Source organism: Apus apus, chromosome 1 (assembly GCF_020740795.1).
Source record: "Apus apus isolate bApuApu2 chromosome 1, bApuApu2.pri.cur, whole genome shotgun sequence".
NCBI lineage: Eukaryota > Metazoa > Chordata > Aves > Apodiformes > Apodidae > Apus > Apus apus.
Window position 1 is genome coordinate 149,890,707 of NC_067282.1, and position 23,650 is coordinate 149,914,356.

The 23,650-nt window shown below is 42.7% G+C and overlaps 2 protein-coding genes across 9 annotated transcripts in view; both read right to left on the reverse strand.

Moving 5' to 3' along the window:
* Nucleotides 1–1,634: 1,634 nt before the first annotated feature.
* BPIFC (BPI fold containing family C) lies at nucleotides 1,635–20,016 on the reverse strand. 2 transcript variants are annotated; one of them, XM_051626932.1, is made up of 16 exons: nucleotides 19,365–20,016; nucleotides 16,670–16,796; nucleotides 16,176–16,287; nucleotides 15,925–16,053; nucleotides 14,335–14,490; nucleotides 13,496–13,559; nucleotides 12,648–12,708; nucleotides 11,575–11,666; nucleotides 9,652–9,825; nucleotides 8,898–8,951; nucleotides 7,419–7,589; nucleotides 6,812–6,879; nucleotides 5,504–5,546; nucleotides 4,392–4,455; nucleotides 3,538–3,614; nucleotides 1,635–1,977 (listed from the first exon to the last, which is right to left on the reverse strand). In XM_051626932.1, exons 2-16 carry the CDS (start codon nucleotides 16,773–16,775, stop codon nucleotides 1,936–1,938), a joined length of 1,413 nt encoding a protein of 470 aa, XP_051482892.1. In that variant the 5' UTR covers nucleotides 16,776–16,796; nucleotides 19,365–20,016; the 3' UTR covers nucleotides 1,635–1,935. The 2 variants fall into 2 exon arrangements, with proteins under 2 accessions (XP_051482892.1, XP_051482902.1); XM_051626942.1 differs by lacking the exon at nucleotides 19,365–20,016 and having other exon boundaries at nucleotides 16,670–16,827.
* A 209-nt stretch (nucleotides 20,017–20,225) lies between these two features.
* LOC127396448 (BPI fold-containing family C protein-like) overlaps nucleotides 20,226–23,650 on the reverse strand; it is a 29,617-nt gene continuing 26,192 nt past the window's right edge. For all 7 annotated transcript variants that reach the window (XM_051644137.1, XM_051644140.1, XM_051644139.1 and 4 more), the window contains one exon: nucleotides 20,226–23,464. In XM_051644137.1, coding sequence (XP_051500097.1) covers nucleotides 23,387–23,464 — 78 coding nt within the window. In that variant the 3' untranslated portion in view covers nucleotides 20,226–23,386. The remainder of the gene's footprint in view (nucleotides 23,465–23,650) is intronic.

The window sequence follows — 23,650 nt, forward strand, 5'->3', positions numbered from 1 at the left end:
GTGGATTACCACCTAGAACCCTATATTTGTGCAAACGGCGATAAATAAATAAAAAACCAAAGCATCGAAGAATGGTTTGGAAGGGACCTTAGAGATCAGTTCAGTTCCAATCCCGTGGGCAGGGACACCTCCCGCCAGACCGGGCTGCTCCAAGCCCCATCCCGCCTGGCCTCCAGCGCTTCCAGGGAGGGGGCACCCACGGGGCAACCTGTGCGGGCGTCTCGGCACCCTCACGCTAAGGGATGCCTCCCTGGCCTCTCCTCTGTGCCCGTAGTGGCGCCTGGCACGCAGGGCAGACCACCCCACGTCCGGGATGGCACCTCCCGGCAGGCCAGGGGCCCTCTCCAGCCGCTCGTCTTGCCTCCCCGCCGTCGCCCTCTCCGCCACTGACCCGGGCCGAGCGTGGCACGCTGCCCTCGGGCCTTGGGATATTGGGGAGAAGTGGGGTGGCTGAGCCAGCCCGGGCAAGGCGCCCGGGACCTGTGGGGCGAGCGCGTGAAAGGGAGCGCAGGCCCAGGTCGCGCTAGGGTGGAGGGACTTGGGTTTGTGCCTGGCCACCTCCTCCCTCACGCCCCGCAGGACCTGAGGGCTGGCTTTGCAGAAGGAGCAAGGGGTTGCTCATGCGCTTGTGGCTAGTGAAAGCCCTGCCTGTGCGTGCCATTCCCCTGGAGGCTGGACAGTTTCAGCCTGTGGGGCGTTTGGGCACCGCTGCGCTGCAGGTAGATGGGTGGAGTTGGCTCAGCTACAGCCAGGCCACAGCTGCCTGCACCCCATCATCACCTGTGCTTCTCAGCATGGTGGAAACAGCTTTTTGCTGTACAGTCTTGGCTTGAAAAGGGCGCTCGCTGAGGACTGAGAGGCGTGGGGATGGCTGGGGTGCCAGCTCCCCAACCAGGCGGGTGGAGCTTTGAGCAGGGGTGGTTTAGAGCTCACAAAAGCAGCAGCACAGAGCAGGCTGTGGCAGCCCAGCCTGTTTCTCCTCTGTTGGTGATTATTTGAGGGGTCTGAACTGGCTTCTCGTTCAGGTTTGGCCAAAGCACAAGCACCTAAGCGTTGCAGGGCAGGCACAGCCCTCTGCAGGCTTTTGTGTGAAGATTTGCATACTGATAAAGTATTGAAAAAAAAGAGGGAGAAAGAAAGATAGCAAGATGACATAATAAAATGAAGTAACAAGTATCCATAACTATTTCAATCCAGAGAAACATTGACAAAGATGCTGGAGGGTTAGACTTATAAGACTTACCTAGAAACATTCAAGGAGTTAAATGCATCTAACCTGGCTAAGCAATGCTGCACAGGGGACATTACAAGTACAGGATTTCAAGAGTCACAGGGGAAGAGGGACTATCAAAAGCAGTAGTGCCACTTTGCCTCGCTTCTTGCACTGCTTCTGCATCTTTGTTAAGATTTATGTTAAGAGTTTAGTTAAGACACAGCTACAATTCTAGTTCCTATTGTAACTGGGACAGTTCCCAGTCTGATGTGGTTCTGGAGAAGGCTCAATTCATGCTCAGTGTGTCGTGTTCAGAAGGAGGTTATTTAAGATCATTACAGTAGAAACAGATTAACAGGCATGCCTACCCTAGCAGCATTTTGACAATGTACTTTTCATTCTTTTAAGAGACAGCAGCACGTTTCTGGAAGTGTATATACAACACTTTATTTCAAGAGAGACCTTAATCTTAACAATCTTTTTGCATCAGTTAAACTCCAGAATAAATAATGTCAAGCATTGTGTCATATGAGCTTCACCATTGTACAGCCTAACCATTCCATCAGCTTTCTTTGCCTCCCTGCATCCCTCTTTGCCCCCAGCCAGGATGACATTGCCCTTGTCATCAAGTTACACGTGGCAGCAGAACTGAACAGTTTGTAACCTTCAGTGTCACATTATAGATTTGAAGGTCATGCTTAACAAATGGTCTCTCTTCTTCTTTAGTGTTTGTAGTGGACATCAGTAGAAATCAACACGTATCCCTGTGGGGAGAACAGTCACTGAAGTGCCATGAATTACAAAACGAGGAGGTTTTTTTGGTTTGTTTGTTTTGGGTTTTCAACTCAGTCTTGGTGTTAAAGGTCAGAAAATCTGCTGAAAACAGCTGAGCCTTGGAAGTAACAAATTTAACAAAACTTTGTCCTTTTCAACTTTGCAGAGAAGCCTCATCTTTCCCTGGCTGCTCTGTCTTCGCACCATGCTAGCAACTGAAGGGACATCTAAAGATCATGCAGCCTACACAAGAAAGTTAATCTGAGCCTTGAGGCAAGTAGGCAATCATCACAAGGTGGGATTATTTTGTACCTAATTTGAACCATTTAAGAATGAGCCACCTACTCTAAACTTGTCCTTAAGGCTTCCCCCATAATCAGCGAGTACAGAGCGAAGAACCTTTAATGGTTGGACTCACGAACTTAAAGGTCTTTTCCAACCAAAAAGATTCTAACCTGCAGAGAGCAGCCCATCACAGCCTAATGTGGTTATCTCTGAAAAGTGGGAAGGATTGACCACAGCCAACAGACTGGAAGTGGAGACTGCAGAATTAGCTTTCAAATAGCAATCACATCAATGAGGTATAGCAAGTCTCCTGAGTCCTCTCTCATTCCTAGTTCCTGATGAGAAGACTGATTTGCAACAATGTGGCGGGGAGTGCACCCCACAGGACCACTAAAATCCTTCACTCATAATTAGTCTATAAAGTTGCTGGCAACTGGTGCCACTGAAAGCTGTCTCCAAGCAATTATGTTTTGTAAGGGCTGCATTAACTTGCTGCCAGGTATGAGGAATGCAATGAAAGATTGAAAAACCCCTTTGTGTTTCTTTCCTGAGTTTCCTGAGACTGTCTCTGCAGAGCTGAAAATCACTGAGAAGCTGGTAAACAAGAGGAGAAATGTAACAGCTGTACCCATTCTCTGGGAGTTCGTTTGTCAGCAATGCCCTTGTACTGACTGATTGTCTGGAAACATTCTGTGTGTTCAAACTAAGGGCTGTTGTGAGGGCCACAGAATGCTGCATGATTTGGAGAATAATCAGAACGAAAGAGTATCTTCTGAGAGCTCACTAACTACTTTTGACTAATAGCCTCAGCCATTATCACCAAATATTAACAAAATTCAGTCATCTTAGGTGCTCAAAATGGAATTTGCTTCCCTCTCGTATTTTTACTATTCCTGTTAAATTCCGCAGGGCTGCATCGTTAGCAAGAACTCTAATTTGATTTGATTGTCCAAACTTGAATGAAATGTTACAGGTAAACCCATTTTCACTCTTAATTGCAACTTGCAAGGTCAAGGAAGCTGTGCAATTGATCTCTCTGTGGTTAGGTTTTTCATACAGTTCTAGCTTTTCCTCTCAAAGAAAGATACATTTGTTTCCAATGGGATTTTACTACTATTACAGATCTCTTTTTAAATCCAGAGGTTTTTACTGCTTAACTAGCTCAAATTCAATGAGTTTATTGTATAGACAAAAGGGGAATAAATACCCAGAAAAAAAAAACAAAACAAAAAACCACAACCTTTTCATGAGTGTCAAAATCTCACCTGTACAATTGTGATGTGGGGTCTCGTCAAGGAAACATTGGCAAGCTTGGGAAGAGGGAATCCTTTTGACAATTTAGCTTAAAAACAAAACAAAACAAACAAACATAATGATTTAGGTATGCATTGGAAAAATAATAGATACCTGTCCTTCAACACCCCTGTTTGTTTTTGCAGGTTGTTTACAATTAACTGCTTAGTCTTCACAACCAGTCCTGGGAGGTAGGTACGAAGCCCCGTATCTATGCGGGACAGAGTTGTAGATGCTTTCCTCTTGGCAGAGTGTTGCAGCAAACCATTTCATGTTCAACACGTCACATACTCAGTGATGTGTCTCTACTGACCTGGGGGACTCTTACTACAGCTCTAGCATCATTAGAACCTGTTCCCATTTGTCTCTAGTGATTAAGAAATGTGAAATTCATTCTGGTACAGAGGGCTGGAACAAAGCTACTTCTCCCTTCAGAGCCTTAAATAAGATTTACAAGAGGCAAAAGCCTTGTGCTGGCCTAATGAAGAGGAATACATTTTCACAGGCAGTGGCTTCAGGCAGATGTGCAAGCTAGAGAGACATGCTTCTTACTGATGCGTCAGGGCCAGCCTGATTGAGGCAAAGGTAAATGAATTCTGAGCTTCCAAGCCCTTTTTGCTTTTTTTTCTACAGACCAGTGTCAGTGAGAGGGCACACTTATACCCCTACAAATCAACCTCCCCCTTCCATTGCTTACTGGCTGATGGTCATTTTCCACTCAATGGGAATTGGAAACTTAAGCAAAAAGTCATTAGAAGTTCTTAGAATCACTCACTCTTCTGGAATCTTGAAGCTTTTAGGTTTTAGCTTTGAAATACAGTCTTACCATTAGCGGATGGAATGACTTCAGTCTGTAAAATGTAAGACAGTATGTTCTCCAGAAGCAATACCTGCCACAGAAAAAAAATAAATAAATTAGTTAGCCATCACTTCTTGAAGGCAGGAGAACTCTCATGCCCCAGTCCTGGATGGAGTTAGTAGGCTTGTGCTCAACTTTTAGCTCTCATTTGGCCCAAAAGAGTCAGAAGGTCAGGTGAATCATAGAATCATAGAATGGTTTGGGTTGGAAGGGACCCTAAAGATCATCTTGTTTCAACCCCCATGCATGGGCAGGGACACCTCCCATTAGACCAGGTTGCTCAGAGCCCCATCCAGTCTGGCCTTGAACACTTCCAGGGAGGGGGCAGCCACAGCTTCTCTGGACACCCTCTTCCAGTTTTAAGCCATTACCCCTTGTCCTCTCACTACATACCCTTGTAAAAAGTCCCTCCCCAGTTTCCTTGTAGGCCTCTTCAGGTACTGGAAGGCCACTATGAGGACTCCCCAGAGCCTTCTCTGAACTTTGGTTCTTGAGTTTTTAGAATGATGCAAAATGCAAATGGCTTTCATCCTGCTTGGACAACATTTTCATTTAAAACAGTCTGTTTCCTTTATTTGTGAGATAATTTATCACCAATAGCAAACAGGACCAGAACAGATTTAATCTATTCTCCTCAGCTACTCAGAACAGATTGATTTTACTCAGAATTAAATGACTTTTCGCAGAGGCAGAGTTTTCCCAGGTAACCCTACAACTTCTTCGTTTAACTAGTATTTGGCTTCCAGTCACTGCTGTAACTCGGAGCATCCGTGGTGAGCACCGCGGCACCACATGGAGTGTCTCTGCCTCAGTCGTGCCTGTTGCTCCCTCTGCTGCTACAGGTCAGATTCACCGTTACAACTCAAGAGATCTCTCTGCTTACTGATGAAATGTGATTCACCAGTCAGGGGAACTACAAAATATCTCATTGTCAGAGCACTCAGTCGCCCCAAAGAATATACTTTTAAGTCCACAGAAGACAGGAAAAGAGCCACCCAGGAATGAAGCCAATTTATTTAGCCTTAATACCACTGATACTCCTGGTTTGCATTTCCTATGTGCTTAAACTATCTGCTTACCTCAAAAAAGCCAACATTGGAGTGGGCTAGGGAGAACTGGAGCCTGAGGGAAAGAAGTGAGAAAAGATGAGTCATTACGAAGGATAAACACACATTTTTCTACTCACGTACAGTCACTGCTGCAGAGCTTCAGGCCTTAAGAAACACCTGTAAAGAGGCTTAGGAAGCAGTATCTTTTACACAATTCATACTGCCTCACAGAGAAAGAAATGGTTTTCTTAGGGCATTGCTGAGCATGCCTGCAAAAGAGTATGCTAGAAGGGCTGAAGCCAGGGATGTTGAGTGCACTTCTCCCTCTGCTCTGTGTTTTGGAAATCCTACTGACAATTGACTTTATCAGGGCTAGTGTCAAGGACTCACAGGCTCTCAGATATTTTGCAAGGATTTTGGTAAATCTACATAATGCTTGAATGTGGGACTTACCAGGGTGGGAATAAAAACTCTGTTCATTGTATGGGTACTGCTGCTGATGGCTGTGTTGCTAATATCTATGTTTCCAAATTGAAATACTTATTCAGTACCTATTCAAATATCCAAACATGTATTCAAAACATGATTTCCAAGTTTCCACTGAACCAGCAGCCCCGCTCTCAGCACACTCTAGATTTTGCTCTTTCAATGTTGCTGCAAAAGAATGCTAATGGTTCTAACCTCCTTCAATTCCTAATATCTCTGTGCCCTGACAGATTCTGCATATACTTAACTGTGTAACTGTCTTCCCAAGGAACAGAAATCGGGGTCCCAGTACTCTGCTGTGAGGTCCTGGTACACAGAGCTTCTCTATATAAAATGTAACATGTTAAATGTCTAAATGTCCAAGCCCTTGGTCTCCAGTTTTCTAGCCCTTGGAAGTTTCAGTGCTTCAGTTGGGGAATCTCTGCTATAAGAATTCCAGAGCAGGAGAATGGCAGGGGTCCAGATTCTTTACTGTGTCCTGGGTCCTTCTGCATTTCTTTAGTGGCACAGGTGGGCTAGAAAGCAGTTGCATCTTGCTGACTGGAGGGAATCTGTCTGATGATTCATGGTCCCCATAACTGCCCTGCACACTTAATTTATCTAGCTTAGAGGGGAGAGTAGACGTCAGGAGCAGAGAAGTTCAATGAAACCACTGCCTTGCAGCAATCCACAGCTGGTGGGCAGTCCCTTGGGGACTGTGGCAGTTGTCACAGAGAAGCTTCCTAATGCAGATGAACTCACCAGGGAAACATATTCATAGTTATCTGATCACGTGCCTAAACTGCTAATGTTGGGATTGCTAATGCTGTTTTCCAGACGGCTGAAAATCCTATCCACTCGAGGTTGAATTACCTGTTCAAACAGAGCGAGCCCATCAATTTCTGGTCAAATATATTCAGAGCAATGCTGGTGTTGGCTGTCTGCCAAGAAAAGAAACCATGGGTTACCAGACGCACAAAAAAATCGGACCTTCGCTATGAATGAGTTACAAATACAGAAGCACCATCTTCCCAGTTAGGTGTGGAAACTGTTTCATGTAGATGCAACTTTCTCCCTAGCCTACAGCCCGAGCATGGCTGCACACAGTAAATCTCTGCTTTTCCAAATGGCACTGACAAGAACTGAAATGTGAGCAATGAGATTTCACTAATCAAAGACATTTTCAGTTAAATGATCAAGACACCAGGAGGCATGACTCATGCCTGCAGAACTGTCATTCCAGAGAACAAAACTTTGGTTACTCAGAGTTGCTACATGTTTGGATTATTGTCATCTATAGGAAAAGGCTCTTGGCCATAGAAATGTCCTGCAGGTTAAGTGAGGCCACATCTGTGACTTAAGGGGAATGTGCATGTTCAAGTACTAGCAATCTGGCACTATGTTTCTTGTACAGATGTTTAACAGAAGGAAGGAACAAACTTATTTAACCCTGAGTTGTCACCCTGTTTGTTGTACTTACTATGTTCATTGTGAACAATGACTGGGTGGTTGAGTCTGGCAGAACAGCAAAGACCTCCATGGAGCCCTGAATCTCCACCGTGAAGGAATCCTGCTTTAAGCTGATGATGGGTATTTCAGTAGCCATTAGCTTCAACATCACTGGGTAGGGTGTAACTGAATATTTGGCTACCTGTAAGGTACCAAGAAGAAAAAAAAAGGCAGAAAAATGTTTTTCTTGTAGAACAGATCAAAATACTGCATCTTCTCATTCTTGAAGCAATTATTTTGAAGTAGTTCCTTAAGATGATGATGAGGACAGCTGCTGACATAAGATTCTTTCAAGCAAGTAAGAAGTAGAAGTTTTCTGTGGTGTTAAATTAACAGACTCGGCCACAAAGGAATGCAGTGGAAAGTTCCTTCCACTCTAGGAATATGGTTTCCCCTTTATCACTTTGAGAGAAATTAAATACTAATTTGTGAACACAGGAAAGGAATGGAACATGAATGTGAGATGTCAGTCACACAATAAAAGAGCTCAAGAGTCATTCACTTTGAGATTCACCCATCTCATGAGACTGGTTCCTGCTCTGGACTGTCCTCAGAGGAGCCTCACTCTGTCCTTTGCCTGAAGAGCAAGTAGGCTCACCAAGTTAATTACTTAGAACAGAGGGGCTGGAATATTAGCATCAACGCCCGTGGCATTTTACAGATAAGATCATATGATCGTATGATGACTGCTCTTGGAGTATTCTTAGATTTCTGAGGAAGGAACTTAGTATCATCCAGGAAGAAAACAAGGATGTGAAGTTCTTTGAACCATGAGTTGAATTCCATCCAACCTCAGCATTCATGGCCTAGGGTCTCTTATGGTCATTTTTCATTTCTTGTTCTGTCTGAGAAAGCTGGTGGAAGCCATGCATGCCCATATTCTCTGTCCTGCTATATCCATCTTCTCCACCTAAGACAAATGGAAGTCTTGTGCATCTGCCTTGTCTGTGCCTTAGATGCAATGTTTCCTGCCCATCTGTTAGCATGGTTTCCTGCATGTGGCCACCATAGTCCCTTCCCAGGTCTTTTACTGGATTCCTTTCTGCTAGTCAGTCACAACCTAGCAGTGAAGCAAAGACAATTGCACAGGTTTGGGCAGCTTCTGAGCTGAAGCCTTCTCAGAAATCTCTCAAAGCAGGAATCATGACTGGAAGCTTTTTCCTGCCTAGGGCTGGTTTTAGGTAGGAACAGCTGTGGCACAGTGCCCAGAGCAAAGACTGGTGTGCGAGATTGTGGGACAAGTTTGTGAACAGTGCAAGTTATTTAACTCAGTGTGGGGGCGGGAGGTGACAGGGCCCATCTGCTCTGCTATTATGAGGCATACATGTGTCTTCTTTTCCAGGGCAGGAGCCCCACTGGCCCTGCAAGCCTCTGGGATACACCAGGAGTGAGGTGTCTGACACCCACACTGGGTGGTTCCCTAAGAGTTGGTGAAAGAAATGATACTCACCTCAGGGATGATACTGCCAAATATCTCTGTGCTTATATTAAAATAGCTGCAAGTCTGGAGAAAAAAAAAAATAAACATGAGAAAACAAATGAGTTTATCAGATTTGACCTTCATGGTCAGCTTTTATCTGTATGCATTAGTACTGTCATTTCAGTGAATCTTTGATTTTGTATCTTTCAGAAATATTCTTAGGGGACTTGGCATGCTTAAAGCTGATTCCCAATAATATATGCCAGAATACTTCCTGGGAAACCAAATGCTTAAAGTCATCATAGTTTGGGCTACAATATACAGGTTTTGGGATTTAATGGACCTCCTGGAGACAGGCTAGCCAAGTCTGATAGCCTCCAAGCCACAGCTATTGTGCTTTGACATACACTTTGCTTCCATGGCCCTTGCAATACTTTCAGTCTTTAAAGACCCCTCAGAAAACAGCCACTGAGGCTGCTAAATTCCTCAGAGTAAATCCTTTTTCCTCCTCAGAAAAGTCTGTGCCTCAGATCTACAAAAGCTTTCCTTTTTGTAGTAAAACTGACAGTATTTTGTACCTTGTTCAGTGGAACTAGGTGCTCTGGCCTCTATATAGAGCATCATAAAAGAGCATAACAGTAGCCTAGTGTTTCTGACCTGCTGTCTCAGGACTTCACAAGCCAATTAGCTGCTTCACACTGCCACGTAATGACATCTGGCAGGTCAAATCCCTACCTTGGATGACCTGAGCCAATCTGACCCCAGGCCTCTGTGTCCTACTCACCTCCTCTGCAATGGTGGTGTTGAAGGCCCCTGCAGTGTAGTAAGCAAATGCAGAGGTCTGAAAGAAATACTCAGAGAAGGCAAGGTAGAGCATGGAGTCACTTTGGTCTGGGATAAGGAAGGGAGCTGCCACATAGGGAGGACCAGTATAGTTTCCAGCTGGGTAGACTGTGCCCTGAAAGTTATTGTCAGAGATAAACAAAGAAAACCAGTGTCAAAATATGACTTTTTAACTACTTCAGACAATTAATGCTACTTTTCTTTCCCTGGCTTAAGCTATTAATTTGGTGTATAAATTAATACATTGGCTTTGTAGTACATCCTGAAGCCTTGGTGCTTTCAAGCAAGCAGTGAAGACAAGTTCCAGACAGCTTCACAAATGACACCTGAGATCTATCTGTTGAGATTCTGATCACATACTGAAGACAGTTTACCACCTCAGAAAACAATGTTGCATACATATTGCATGAAGAGCATGACTAAGGCTCCTTCTTACTGAAGAGCCTTATTTTCTCCTTTCCCCGTCTGTAGGAATTTAAACCTGAGAACTGCTGCCAAGAGCTATTCAGTGGTCTCAATTACAAGATGGATCTCTAAAACCAGAGGTCTTCTAGGTCAGAATCAGCATCCTGTTCTACCCAGAACCATGTTGGTAACTTGTGCAAACAAAGAATGCCTATAAGATAAGGGAAAGTTAAGTCTTGCACTACCCACGATATTAGCCAAGGCTTGCAAATCTAGTATTTCCAAATGCATCCAGATGAAACAAAAAGGTAAAACTGATTTAAAGTGAGAAAGGTACTCAGATACTAATTTTTTTTTAATATGCCTTTCATTAGTCCCACCTTTCTGTTCCATCTCAAATGTGTTCTGTGTCTCTTTATTTTCTCAGCTCTTCCCCATCTGTATCTAAATTTTGTGTTGCTTTTTAAGAACTGTCAAATCACTTCCAAAGTGCTGAGTTGCCTTGCCCATGACCTCCCCATTCAATCCTTGCTGGATTTGACAAGTCACTTGCTTTGTATTTTTTCCCCCATGTTGCATCTTATGTGGGAGGGCAGCCTTGTACACAACCATGACATCATCTCTTTACCTCAAATCCCAGCTTGAAATATAGTTGCTGCTGAGACCAGTGTCTACCATACTGACTTATCCTGGCTTTTTGGGTTTTTTTGTCTTCCTGACTCTCCTATTTCTCTGTTTTCTCTTGTTATTGCTTATTTTGTAAGATCTTTGTGACAGGATTGTCTTTTTGTTCCCCTGCTGTGGAGCACACAGCACAAGGCATCTTAAACTTAGTTAAGAATCCTAGATACTATGATGATGGTAACTACTCTCAACCAAATCACCTTACACAGGATGACAATTCAACCATTTCAGAATTAGGAACTAGTCTGATTTTAGTTTCAATATATAAGGAGGTTTTTTTCTTTTTTGAAATAAAATTTCAGGCCTTCAAAATCAGCAGCAGTCCTTGGGCTCTCTTCCTCTCTTGTATGACAGAAGATTATTGTAGCTAATGCAATGTGCAGAAATCTTCCTCTGACTGACTGAAAAAAGAAGCCTCAGATATTAATCAACAGCAAGAGAAGGATGAAGTTGAATACCTTTTTTTCTCTCTTTTCCTTTATCTTTTTTCTTCTAATTTGCTTAGTCAACTTTTACTGCTCTCTATTTGCTATAACCAACTCAACAGCAATTTTGAAAAAAAAGTTTAAATAAGTATGTGGCTTTTAAATAATTAATTTTACAACTGATTTGTTAAAAGTTATTACAATAAAAAATGCAATAGTGCTTTGAAATGCCTGTCTTCTCAGATACTGAATCTTGATGTTCAGAACAGCAGTCATGTTTGTCTTAGAAAAGTGATCATACAATGATAAAAAATACAGTAATCTTGGCAAAAAGCACTACAGGCAGTTACCTTTAAATCCAGGTCAATGAACAGTGGGAACACTGCTGGCAAGCTACTTAAGGAGTAGTCTACTTCAGCCAAATCATCAATTGGCTTTAGGACTGTAAGGGTGGTAGATAAAAATACCCAATATTACAAAAAACACAGAAGGAATTTTATGTACACTCAAAACATAATCAGTTCCTGAAGGAGAATGACACACATTGTTCCTAAGGGTAAGGAAAAACACAGCCAGGGAACTCCTAACATGCATTCTGACCTAAGGCTTGATGTTTTCACTGGCACCTTTTTTAAAGCTCCTTCTTTAGTTTGTCTAATGTTTTGTCATTGTGGAAAAGTAAATTTGATCTAACCAGAAAAAGGAAATGACCACATCAGTGCTTCAGGACACGAAGGTGGTGGGATTTCTTGTCAAGCAGTTCTGAGAGCATCCAAAGTGCCTCTAACTTGCAAATACTTTCCCAGAAAAGGTGGGTGCCTGATTTGCTGGGATACTTGGGTTTCACACACGGTATCTGTCCAACACTTTGGGTGCCTCAAACTCTTGCAAATCTAACCCAAAAAAGTTTAATATTACAAAGGAACGTCTTCATTTTGCCTTCGGCAAGTCTGAAAAATTGGCAAGTAAGACTTAAATTTCCAGGCAAGCTGGGAGAGCAGGCTTCAGCTTGTTGAGTGCTGTGTGTGCAGGGGGAAGGGGAAGGGAAAGGAGAAGGGGAAGAAGAAAGAGAACAGGAAGGGGAAGGAGAAAGAGAAGGGAAGAGAAAGGGGAAGGGGAGGAAGTTGCCCTAGCATCAGTGCTATATGGCCTATATGTGGCATTTCTGACAATAGAAGTGCACACTGCCACATTTGCAAGTTAAGAATCATTCCCAAGTCCTTGGCTTCTCAGAAATATCTATTTCTTCCTCAAGTAGTTCTCCCTTTATTTAACTGTGTTCCTGCAAGCAAGGGAGCAGAAAGACTATGGGGTTTGATACAGCTCCTGGAGGCTTTGCTGACCAGCTGCTGTTTAGGGAACTGCAGAATTTCATCTAAGAGGAGAGAGGAAGCAGAAGGAAAAGATATCACTAGTGACTCACCATTGAGTGATTGGAGATCTTTATCTATCAACTGGATCCCAGATCTGATGTTGGGGCATGACTGTATGAAAACACACTCAAATTATGGCCTGATTAGCCAGGACCTCTAAGCATCTCTTAGCTGTGTGCTAGAAAATCTTTCTGCTTACGTGACACACATTACAACATTTGTTTGTCAAAACACCTAAACTATTTTTTATTCAGCTAACAGGTTTCCCCAAAGTTCCCACTCGGTGTGGTGTCAGCATGTCCTATGTCAGAGCTGCCTTCGGGGAACAAGGTGGGAAGTTGCCAAAAGCAGCCTGATGGGGGTGACAAAGTCACGGCACAAAAGGGAGACAGAGCTCTCGCACTGGTCTCACCGGAGAGATCCCTCTTCCGGGGCAGAATCAGAGCCATCTCAAGCGCTGTCTCCTCTCAGAAGCCCTGGGCGGGCTGTCATCAGAACCACGCACCTCCTCGATATGACGTTTAAATATGTCATGCTACCGTGTGCTGTGCTACAACATCTCTCTGCATCACCCAGCATACGTTTTGTCTGCTGTGTATAAAAATTACCCAAAACTCAGGAAGCCTGTAGGTACACAGAGACTTTTTCTGCCTGAAATAGGAAAATAACTACATGTTCTTCTGCTGCCTCGGTTGAACCTAGCTGTGGAGTACTCATCTTGACCATGAACTTAGCACTGTATCTGGAAGCGTTTCCAGTTAGCAAAATTGTGACTGTGCTGATCAAACCAGAATAAGACTTTATTATTTTTCTAGTTCTTCCTTTGCCAAGTTCACAGCAATGACTTGTGAAAGTCATATTCCTTAAACCCCTCCCCTAAACAATTGGAAAAGCTTACGTTAGTGACCAAGGTTCTGTGAATGGGTTTCTTCAGATACTTGATAAAGAAGTTATGCAGGAAGCTGGAGGAAAGGAAGAAACCAATTCATAGGTCAAGTACTACAGTTATTAACAGGAAATCAGGTATCTCTGCAGAACATGAATTTAATGGCTTCTGAGTGTGGTATTCAAGTACACAAGGGAGCTTTCTGAAATGTAACAACTAGCAGAGAGGCACCACTTAAAAGGAGATAATTTTGCCACTAGGCATCTCAGCAATTAACCTGGGTAGATTAATCCTCATGAATAAGGAATTTTTCATATTACCACAATTACTTTGTGTACAAACACAAAGTAAATAAGTAGTATCTGCACTAGGATCTTCCAATACAAGTAAAAAGAAGCAAACATACAAAAAACCCCTCACCTAAAACCAGGTGACTAGATTTGTATTCAGACAATGAGAGAAGTACAAAAAAACAATCAAATAATGTTGCAGAGGGTTGTAACTAGAGGCACTACAAACAGCAGCCTCCTTCTGTTCAGTTTTGATAGCACTGTGACTAGGACATAAAGCATGGTACAAGAATGTAACTTCTACTAGAGTTGAGGAGTAGGGCATTATTTGGAAAGAAGTGAGTGCTGAAGAAGCACAAGGGATTGTTCGATCTGACCAGAACTGCTGTATTTATCCTCTACTCAAGGGACAGGGTGCACAAATACAAGGACAATTTAAACACTTTCTTAGGGCTCTGATTCTCATTTGTAGTGCTTATATACACCAAAAATAGGTGCCCTATTTCATGAACCTGACATTCATTGACAGTTATTTTCTAACAAAGTATCTCTTCCACTTACCCATGTTTTCCATTCAGCTTGATGTCTATATCACCAGAAGTTGTCCTGCAGCTGGTAAGAGATATTGATGTATGACCCATATGATCCAGGGATGTTGAAAAAATTGCAGTAACAAACACCTTGGAAATGTACACTGTGCTTCTTCCACTGTCTTTGCTGTACAAAGCAATAAATAAATAGATAAATAAGTATTTCTCATGAATGTTCAAGACTCAATTAGTTCTTAAACAGACTCTTTGCTGTTCACTGAAGATGAAGCTGTTTATCTAAAATACATTTTATTGCATTGCTCATAATAAAAATAAATTCTAATATAGAATATAGAATAAAGCATTCTACACAGATTTACATGGAGGAGTTTTGGAAAATGATGGGTTTGGGAAAGCAGATAATTCACTATTTTGAAGTATTTTGTTCCAGTTACCAAACCTGCACCCAGAGCAGAGGAAACTGGAATATAGTTGATATAAGATAGGGCAAGAGAGCTGTACTGGAATCTAAGCTGCTGGTGTCAAAGGAGGGTCCACACGAGCTCATGTCAGGGCCTGAAGTGCTCCAATGGGCTCTACGCCCTCTTCCCCACCCCTCCCAGGGGTCTGGCAGCCCATGTTCAAGACCAGCTCCAATATGGTAAAGCTGTGTTATTCTGCATCAAGTTCTTCATAGCTTCATTGTGAAAAATAGCTGTGAAAAGCCTCATTGGGGATTTCTACCCTTGGTTTATGAGCTGCAGTGGGGCTCAGGTCTTTGCCTAAGCTATGCTGTAGGTACATCCATGTGCCACCATGTACTTAATTAATCCTGATGACGCTCTGTTGGCTTGACTGCCTGGCTTTGCCTCAGGTATGCCTCTTCACTACGGACTTTCCTGGTGATCTGGTCACTGCCACTAACCTGCTCTGCTTGCCAGGCTAGGGTACTTGTCAGTGAGGGCACTGCCCCTCCTCTGTGCTTTCACCCTCACTCCTGGGTCCCCTCCTCTTGCCAGCAGCCAGCCCTGCTGTCCCTGACAGCAGACACCCAGAAGTGCAGCTCAGAGACTGCTGGAATTCAGTCAGTTTAGCAATATGGGTAATGTGAGTAGTGTGGAAGAGGAGAAGGGGGTTTTTCCCTCTGAAGCAGCCTGGGACAAGGAAGGTGTGGAGACTGCTCTAAGGATACTGCCTGTTGCTTGTCAATTTCCCATCGGCTTTTGAACTGTAGCTCTCGGAGGCACAGCACGGGGTTTCTAACAGTGCAGCTGCACTGGGAGGGTTTATTATACTGGACTTTGATGCACCGTACCACAATTTTTCTAAATGTGTCATTAGCTGGCAGGCTAGACAACAACAGCATTCAGCTAGAACATCAGTCCTTTACTATTCGGAGGTGCTTCTCAGCCATGGGCTCTTTATCAGTGCTCATGGTTGAAGGGGCAGGAGCTGTCTCCCACCAGCAGACCTACCGGGAAGGACCAGTCTGTACTCCTGGGTTACTGTTGCTAGCTGTGAAACACCACCTTTGCCATGCAGAGGTCACTAGAAAAATTAAACTTGGAGTATTTATATTCTCCATCAAGAAAAATCCCAGGACACGTGAGACTGTACGTACAACATCCAGGTTCTGATGTTCCAGTTCATATCAATGGTTAGAGAAGCATTTCCAATCACCAGTTTTATTCCAGTCCCAGGTATAAGGGAGATGGAAGAGCTGGGGAAATCAACAGCAGTGATGTGTATTCTAGAGCATGATGGAGACAAGGGGAAGAAAAGAAAAAGAAAAGTTTGTATTTCTTGAGTCAGGGTGAACACAAAACAAGATTCAAATTCCAAACACAAATTGCCTCTGGAGGGAATACTTACCTTGAGATGTTGTACTTGACATTACCAAGCCCATACTTCTCATAGCCATTCAAATCAGGGAAATGCTCCTTCTCCATATTCTGCTTCAGGATTTCCAGCCCAACCTCCTTGGCTACAGGAAAACAGTGATCAGTTCAGTTGCCTTTGATACTTTCAGGGAGCTTAAAGTTATGTGCTTCTGGCTTAGGAGATGAGATAGACGCAGAGTCAGAAAGAAGAGAATATCTCATTTGAGACTCAGCAGTGCTACTTCAGGTCTCACTCCTAGTCATGGCAACACCTGAAACTACCAATTCACTATAGGAAATCAAATGAACCTCGACATGAAGTACCATGCTGTCAAGCAGCTTACTGTGTCTGCTATATTGTGCTCATAAACCTCCCTTTTCCTTATAGTCTGTGATCAGGTCATTTCCTCCCACTGCCCTCGCTTCCCTATGCCTGTCATATCAGAATGCAATACCACCAGCAGCTCCTGAAAACATCACACATACCATACTGCAACCCCTTCTGGGTGATCCTCACTTTCAGTCCGGGGTTGGCATTGAGTTGCCCACTGAGCAAACTTAAGAGGAGGAGAGAACAGCAAATCTTCACCATCTTCCTTGGTTTTTACAGGACCTGTTAATAAATATTTATCATGATAGTGGAAGTTCATGATATGCCACAGTGGTGGCTCTACTTCCTTTCCTCACCCTTGGAGTGAGCTGTTTTGACACCAGCTTCCCCTCCAGAATGGAGAAAGTGGAAAGTGCAGCAAACGTGGAAGAGAGAACCTGTTCTGCACAGACTGTTGTAGAAATGGAGCTTCTCAGGTTAGAGGAGAAAACTCAGCCTATGCACTGGTGTAGGGGGTGGAGAAAGCACATAAGATACATCCACCTCGACATACCCTGTTAAAAGGGAAGTGGCATTGAAATTTTTATTTTTTAAAAATTTTATTTGTTTATTTATTCATTCACTTTAGCTAGTGAAATAGGTAGCTTGTGTTTTCCCAAAATACATGAATACATGGAACTCTCAGTGCCTTCTGGTGATTCAACAGATGTCACAATGTCTTAGCACTTTGGAAAACCTGATCAGTTCATTTAGTTATAGACATAGATAACTCCCCCTTATGAGCCATTCATGAAGATCTTAGCCTTAACTTTGAGAAGCCCCTTATGTTCCCTCCTGAGAGTCAACAGAAGAAAAGAATTTTGTGCCAGCAGACGTTTTCATATTCCCTTGTCTGCATGTTCATAAATGCATTAAGTTTTATCCAAAAATTCTCCTTGCAAACTTCATCCAATGGATGTTTATTTTTGCTTTTTTCCACTCCCATTAAACAAACTTTTGCCCATGATGGAGTTATATTTCTTATTTCAGGCATCCAAAGGATTATTTTTTGGGTTTTGTGCGGAAGAAGGAAAATGCTTGAAACAAATCTATCAGGCTACTTCATCTGTTATTTTGATCACATTAGGTAGGGCTCATCAGGAATGGACTCTGCTCTTTTATCATCTCCTCCCAGAAAACTTCAGGGGACACTCACAGCCTGCGACAGTGACTTAATGTCCAGGACAAAAAAAATAAAACAAGCAGCATTCATAGAAGGGTGTCCTTCCCCAATATGCTTGAGTGGGACAGGTTTCATTTAATTAGAGTCACTTAAAAGTCAGGTCTCTCATCAAGACATCTTTTATCATCTTTATAGTGGAGAGGGACACATCCCATTTGTCTTAAAACAATGCCTACCTCTGAGATGGGCCAAAGTAGATAAGCTTAATGTATACCAGTTATATATATTATGTGCCAGTGGTGACAAATCATTGTATAGTTGTGGGGCAATCCTTTAATTAACGGGGGAGCCCACACACCTCCTGGTCATTTTTCACAAAGAGAATGTGCTCCTAGTGACACAGATGCCTTTTGAAAGACAGCCATCTTCTGGAAGATGCCAACAAGTAACTTGTCAATGACTAGAGACAATTTACTTTCTGACAGTAAATTCTGCTAATGTCAGTTTTCTATAATACAGTAAAATCTGTTGCTCCCTTTGATGGCATGAAAAAGCCAACAGCATGACCTCCCATCCCCCAGAAAAACCCCCAACTTAAAAAAAACAAGCAGAAACCCACAATCAAGAAAACCTTTGGGTGGCACCACTGATTGTGGCTAAGTAGCTAACCCGTGATCATGTCCCAGCATCTCCCCTGTATATGGTGGGCTTTGCAGTGGATGAACATTTGGTTCTCCCTGCCTTCTCATGCATAGCACACAGTAGTCCTTGGTGGCTCTACAGGATTTACCACAGGTAGTGAATGTGTGAAGCAAGTGCCAGTAGCAAGACCTTCCATGACTGGATTTAAACTGAGATGGAGCTATGCTGTATGAACAAGGGGCTGCGTACAGTGTGGAAGTCAAAAGCTGTTGCTGCCAGCAAGGTGTCTCAGGGAGAGTGTGAGAAGCCACCTTAATGGAGAATTTTGAAACCCAACTGGACAAAATCAGAGAATGTTTTTGTTTTTTCCCCTGAGCTGGAAACAGTCCTCTGTGTAGTTATCTGTCATTTGAGGTTCACAGTAAGATTGGCAAACAGGTGACATTATTATGGTTTTCCTTATTTCTTACTACTGTAGTCCATGATGGACAGCTGAAAATATATTAAAGGGTTTTTTCTAGCATCACATTTACATAAAAAAATTATTTAGTTACCACAGGGCTGTTGCAGAGCTGGGATGAAACCATCTAGAAACAGACAACTGCCTCTCCCCTAATACCATAAATATGTGTTTTGAAGTTATTGCACCTTTCGCTAGCTGTTTCGTTATCAGAGGTAACAATTTATCTGAAATCTCAAAAATATTTTCATTCATGATCACAACTTAAGCAAACTGCAAAATTATAACAAAACACTTACTTAATTTTTGTGTACCAGGCAGTTTGAGGTAATCCTGCATAACACCTTTGGCTTTTAGTATGAGTAGTATTTTCTTTTTAATGTTAACTGACAGAAATTGAGAGATGAAAGATACAGGCTTCATGTGTAGAAGCGAAACAAAGTACTAGAAAGAAGTGTGTCTTGGACACAGGCATAGTTCTTACAGCTTAAAAATCTCAAAATTTACCCAGATTTAGCTGCATGTCTCTCTTCCCAGCAAAGCCACTCCACACCAAAGAGTAATCACAAAGTATTTGTTACCATACCTGTCCTCTGAAGGCCGAAGAGAAGACCCTTGCTGTACCAGACCACAGGACTGAGGATGCTGCAGGGAAAATCCTCTGCAGCCACCACCCTGTCTTTTAAAGGAAAGAGCTGTGAGCTTGGAGAGAGCCAATTGCTGCCGTCTTCACCAGTATCACACGGGGAGTGGCCTCTGTGGTAATCAAGTCCCAGACTATTTTGGGTGTCCCACATTATATCCATCACTCTAATTTCATTCTGGGAGTAAGTGGAGGGCAGTATAAACTGTTGGGTGGGGGTGCTCAGGCGCTGGGGTGCTGAGCTCGGGGTGATGTGCTGCCTATGTGGCATACTGGTTCACACTGGCTTTTCAGATGGACACAAGAGGAAACCCCAGTGGAGACCCCATTCCAGTGGTTCCACAGGACTGACATTCATAGCCAGGTCTGTAATGCCAAAGAAAGAAGGGAATGTGACAGTGCTAGGAAGGACATCTCTCTAGGCCCCTCTGTTCTGAAATCACTCAGGATATAGAAAACCATAATTTATACAGTATTTATATTATAGTATATATATACTATAGTGTATATATATGGTGCAAATATATAGTATTAAGTCCTTGCAGTCACTATTTCTTATTTCTTCTGCTTGCTTATGCAGTTAATCAGTACTTTAGCTATCCAGTACTACTTGGCTTGTCGAGGAGGTGATTTAATCAATTAGCTTGCCTATAAACCAAACAAATTCCCTCAGGCATGGAGCACTTTGCAGGACAATCTGAGTCACTTCATTGTGCAATCCATGAATAGAAAACGGTAGAGACATTTGTCAGCCAGTCAACAAATACTCTTGCTTTACACAGGTTTAACATTCACTTCAGGGAGTCACATGCATAATAATTTAATTATTGATATCTCTGGCAACTGAGAATGAATAAAAATCACACCCTCAGTTACATAAACCTCTCCTCTAAATTTTTTTGCACAAGTTCTGTAGATCCTTTGAAGCAAGGGAAAAATCTCCACTGTTTCCACCCACATAGATCTCCAAGACTTAGAAAACAACTGAATTGTCTGAAAACTATCTCAGCTAATCCTCACTGTATCCTTTTAACATTTTATGGTTCTTCTAATGGAGCACCACCCATTTTAGATAAAACCTTCAGCAAAAGTTAACAAAGACACACTAAAGCTTCCAGAAGAGTTTCATCATTTCTTTCTACAAATATAGCAGTAAAAGCCAAATACCTGCTTACAGACACATTGAGATAGCACATTCAGATATGCTATAAACAGTTTCGACACCCAAACTTTTTGCCTTTCAAGATGTTACAAAGAGCCTCTAATAGGAATGTTTTATTTCAGTTTTCTCTGTTGAGCCACAATGTATTTGGTTTGATTTATAAGCTAAAGTGGATACAGATTGTGATCCTTTTTATCCAATATACATGAAAACAAATGATCTTATCAGTGTGGCAGTCAGTGGAGACCTCTGCACCTCTGTAGATCATTTTGGCTTTGCATGATTCCAGTTGTTGCCTCTGGTACAGTGCTCCAGTGGTCCTCTTCTCCTGCCCCTCCATTCTCCCCTTTTTCCATGTGCTTTAGTCTGCAGCACACTGACAGATGCATCATTTCTGTTGTTTTGTCAATTGGGAAGCAACATCAGATCAAAAATAGTACAGTGATCAGTAGGTAAGTATAGGATGGAACTGCTGGTGCATAAAGCATCCTCTTTAGTCCTTGGAGAAACTACTCATTCATCACTTGATGAAAAACAGCCAGAGGACTAGAGCTTCAGGGGCAGAGTTGGGCTAAGCTGTGGCTTAGGTCTGAGAAGGCCCATTAAACCATCGCACCTGGTTGGCCCTGAAGCATGTGTCCCATTGGAAGGGCAAAAGGATTGGCACCAAGTCTTTAGTTTTATTTTTCCCCGCTGTATCTCACAAATTCTCCCCCAAATAGCCAGAAGAAAGTTCCTGAAGTGTTATTAAAGAGGGACAACAAACTATTTTAAAATCTCCACTTCTTTTGGGTTGTTCTTCCATTGTTTTTCGAGTCACTCTTCACATACAACAGGTTCCAATTAATTGGAAGCCTAACTGTGATTTACTGCTGTTTGGTTTCAGGATTTTTATTTTATTTTTTTCAGTAAAAAACTGTAGCAGCCAGCTAGATAAATTAACTGTTTCAGCTAAGAATAAAACGTGAGCCACATTTCTGTCCCAAATTGGAACTGAACTTTCTTTAGTGTGACATTTGTAGAGTAGTACTCCTTTCCATGCAATTTTAATGTCTCATGGTTGAATGTCTCTGGTGACACTGACAGAAGACCAAAGAAAGCTTCTAGCTCCATTTTACAAATATGAGAGGTACAGAATTAATTTGTGATTGATACCCTCAAAGAGCTGCAGCTACTCACAAAGAAGGAAGAACTGCTGTAAAGCCTAAGGGCAGCCTTGGCTGCAGTGAGCATGGGACTGTGAAGTTTCAGATCCTGGGAGAAGTGAGCAAGACAAAGAACAGAATTACAGACATAGACTTCAGATGAGCAGATTTCAGAGACTTGCTTGGCAGGATCTGTGGGAAATTGCCCTGGAGAGCAGAGACCCAGAAGAGCTGGCTAATCTTCAACGGCAGCTGCCTCAGAGCATCAGAATGGTCCATTACAGTGTTCAGACAATTGAGCAACTGTGGCAGAAGGCCAGCATGGATGAACATGGAGCTCCTAAGTGAACTCAAACACAAAAAGGAAGCACAGAGAAGATGGAAGCTGAGACCGGCTACTTGGGAGGAACACGATATTGCTTGCACATGTAGGAATGAAGTCAGGAAAACCAAACTCGGTTGGGGCTGAAATTAATTTGGGAAGTGAAGGACAACAGGAAAGGTTTCTGTAAGTATATCTATAGCAAAAGGAAGTCTAAGGAGAATGTGGCCTTCTTGCTCAGTAGGCTGGGGAACTAGTGACAAGAGACATAGAAGAGGGCATTTTTACTAGCAAGACCTGTCCCCTGGCCTCCCAGGTTGCTGGAGCCCCTAGCAGAGTCTGTGAGAGTGAGGCAGCACTCCCAGCAGATTAAGACAGAGTGCAGGATCACTTAGCCCACTTGGACATACACAAATCCACGGGACTGGACAGGATGCATTGGTAGCTTGGGCTACCCAATATAAGAAGGACATTGTCATCCTGGATCAAGTACAGCAGGTGCCATCAAGGGGTCTGGAGAACATGACCTACAAGGAGAGTCTGAGAGATCACGCTTCTTCAGCTTGCAGAAGAGAGGGCTGGAAAGACCTTCTTGTTGTCTACAACTTTTTGACCAGAGACTACTGAGAAAATGGAGCCAGACTCTTCTTGGAAGCATGTGGTGATATGACAAAAGGCAATAGAACAAGTTGGAACATGGAAAATACTAATTAGCTATTGGGAAAAAAATTTACTCTGAAGGTACTTAAATAGTGGAACAGGTTCCCCAGAGAGGTTGTGTAACCTCCATTTTTTAAGGGGTTCAAGACTTGACTGGACACAGCCCTCAGTAACCTGGTCTAATTAGTCCTGTTTTGAGCCAGGGTCTGGACTAGATGATATGATTCTGTAATTCTATGACAATTCATTTGATTTTAGAAATCTCTTGTCACTCTTGGTATCCAGTTGCAAGGGGACAAAATGTGACATTCTGACAAAGAATAAGGTCTCACTCCATACACAAAGTTTTTGCTAACACTAATAGAGATGGGCTGAATAATACAAGAACTGGTTCTTCAGATTAATAAAGTGTGGTGTCTGTAGCTCTTGGGAAAAGAACCAATCACTCCTTCTCATCAGGCTGCAACAAGTTTTCTAAAGCATCAATAACACTGTCAGCTACACTCACTGTACTAAAAACCAGCAGATTTTGTGTGTGAAAAGTGATTAAGAAGTTTTACTAAAACATTAAAAATAGTGACAAAAAGCCATGCTTCTAATGTTAAAGCATCTACTCCCTAGAAGCCAACAGAAGCAAGACTACATTTTTCTCTCATTGTTTAAATGTAAAGGGACATTAGGTGTGACTGTGGAGGTCTTCATCTCCCTCTTTCTCATGTTTGTAGTGAACATCAGTCGAAATCACCAGATGGCCCTGAGGAAAAAAGAATATGTAAAATGACCTTAAATTTCAGACAGACATATTCATGGGTCAGTATGCTGGGACTAGATCCCATGGTAAGTCCCTCAGCAGGGCGGGAGACAAGACTAGCTTTATGTCTCCTGAACTTAGCTAAAGTTCAGGGTAGGAATGGGCTCTGATGTAAGTTGATACAAACCC

Excerpts from the sequence above, each read along its gene's own strand:
- BPIFC (XM_051626932.1), bottom strand. The coding sequence starts at position 16,775 with ATGGTGAAGATTTGCTGTTCTCTCCTCCTCTTAAGTTTGCTCAGTGGG. Across the intron at positions 8,952-9,651 it reads ACACCACCATTGCAGAGGAG|ACTTGCAGCTATTTTAATAT; the intron begins GTGAGTAGGACA and ends TTTTTTCTCCAG. Across the intron at positions 6,880-7,418 it reads CATTGTTCACAATGAACATA|ACAGCCAACACCAGCATTGC; the intron begins GTAAGTACAACA and ends TTTTCTTGGCAG.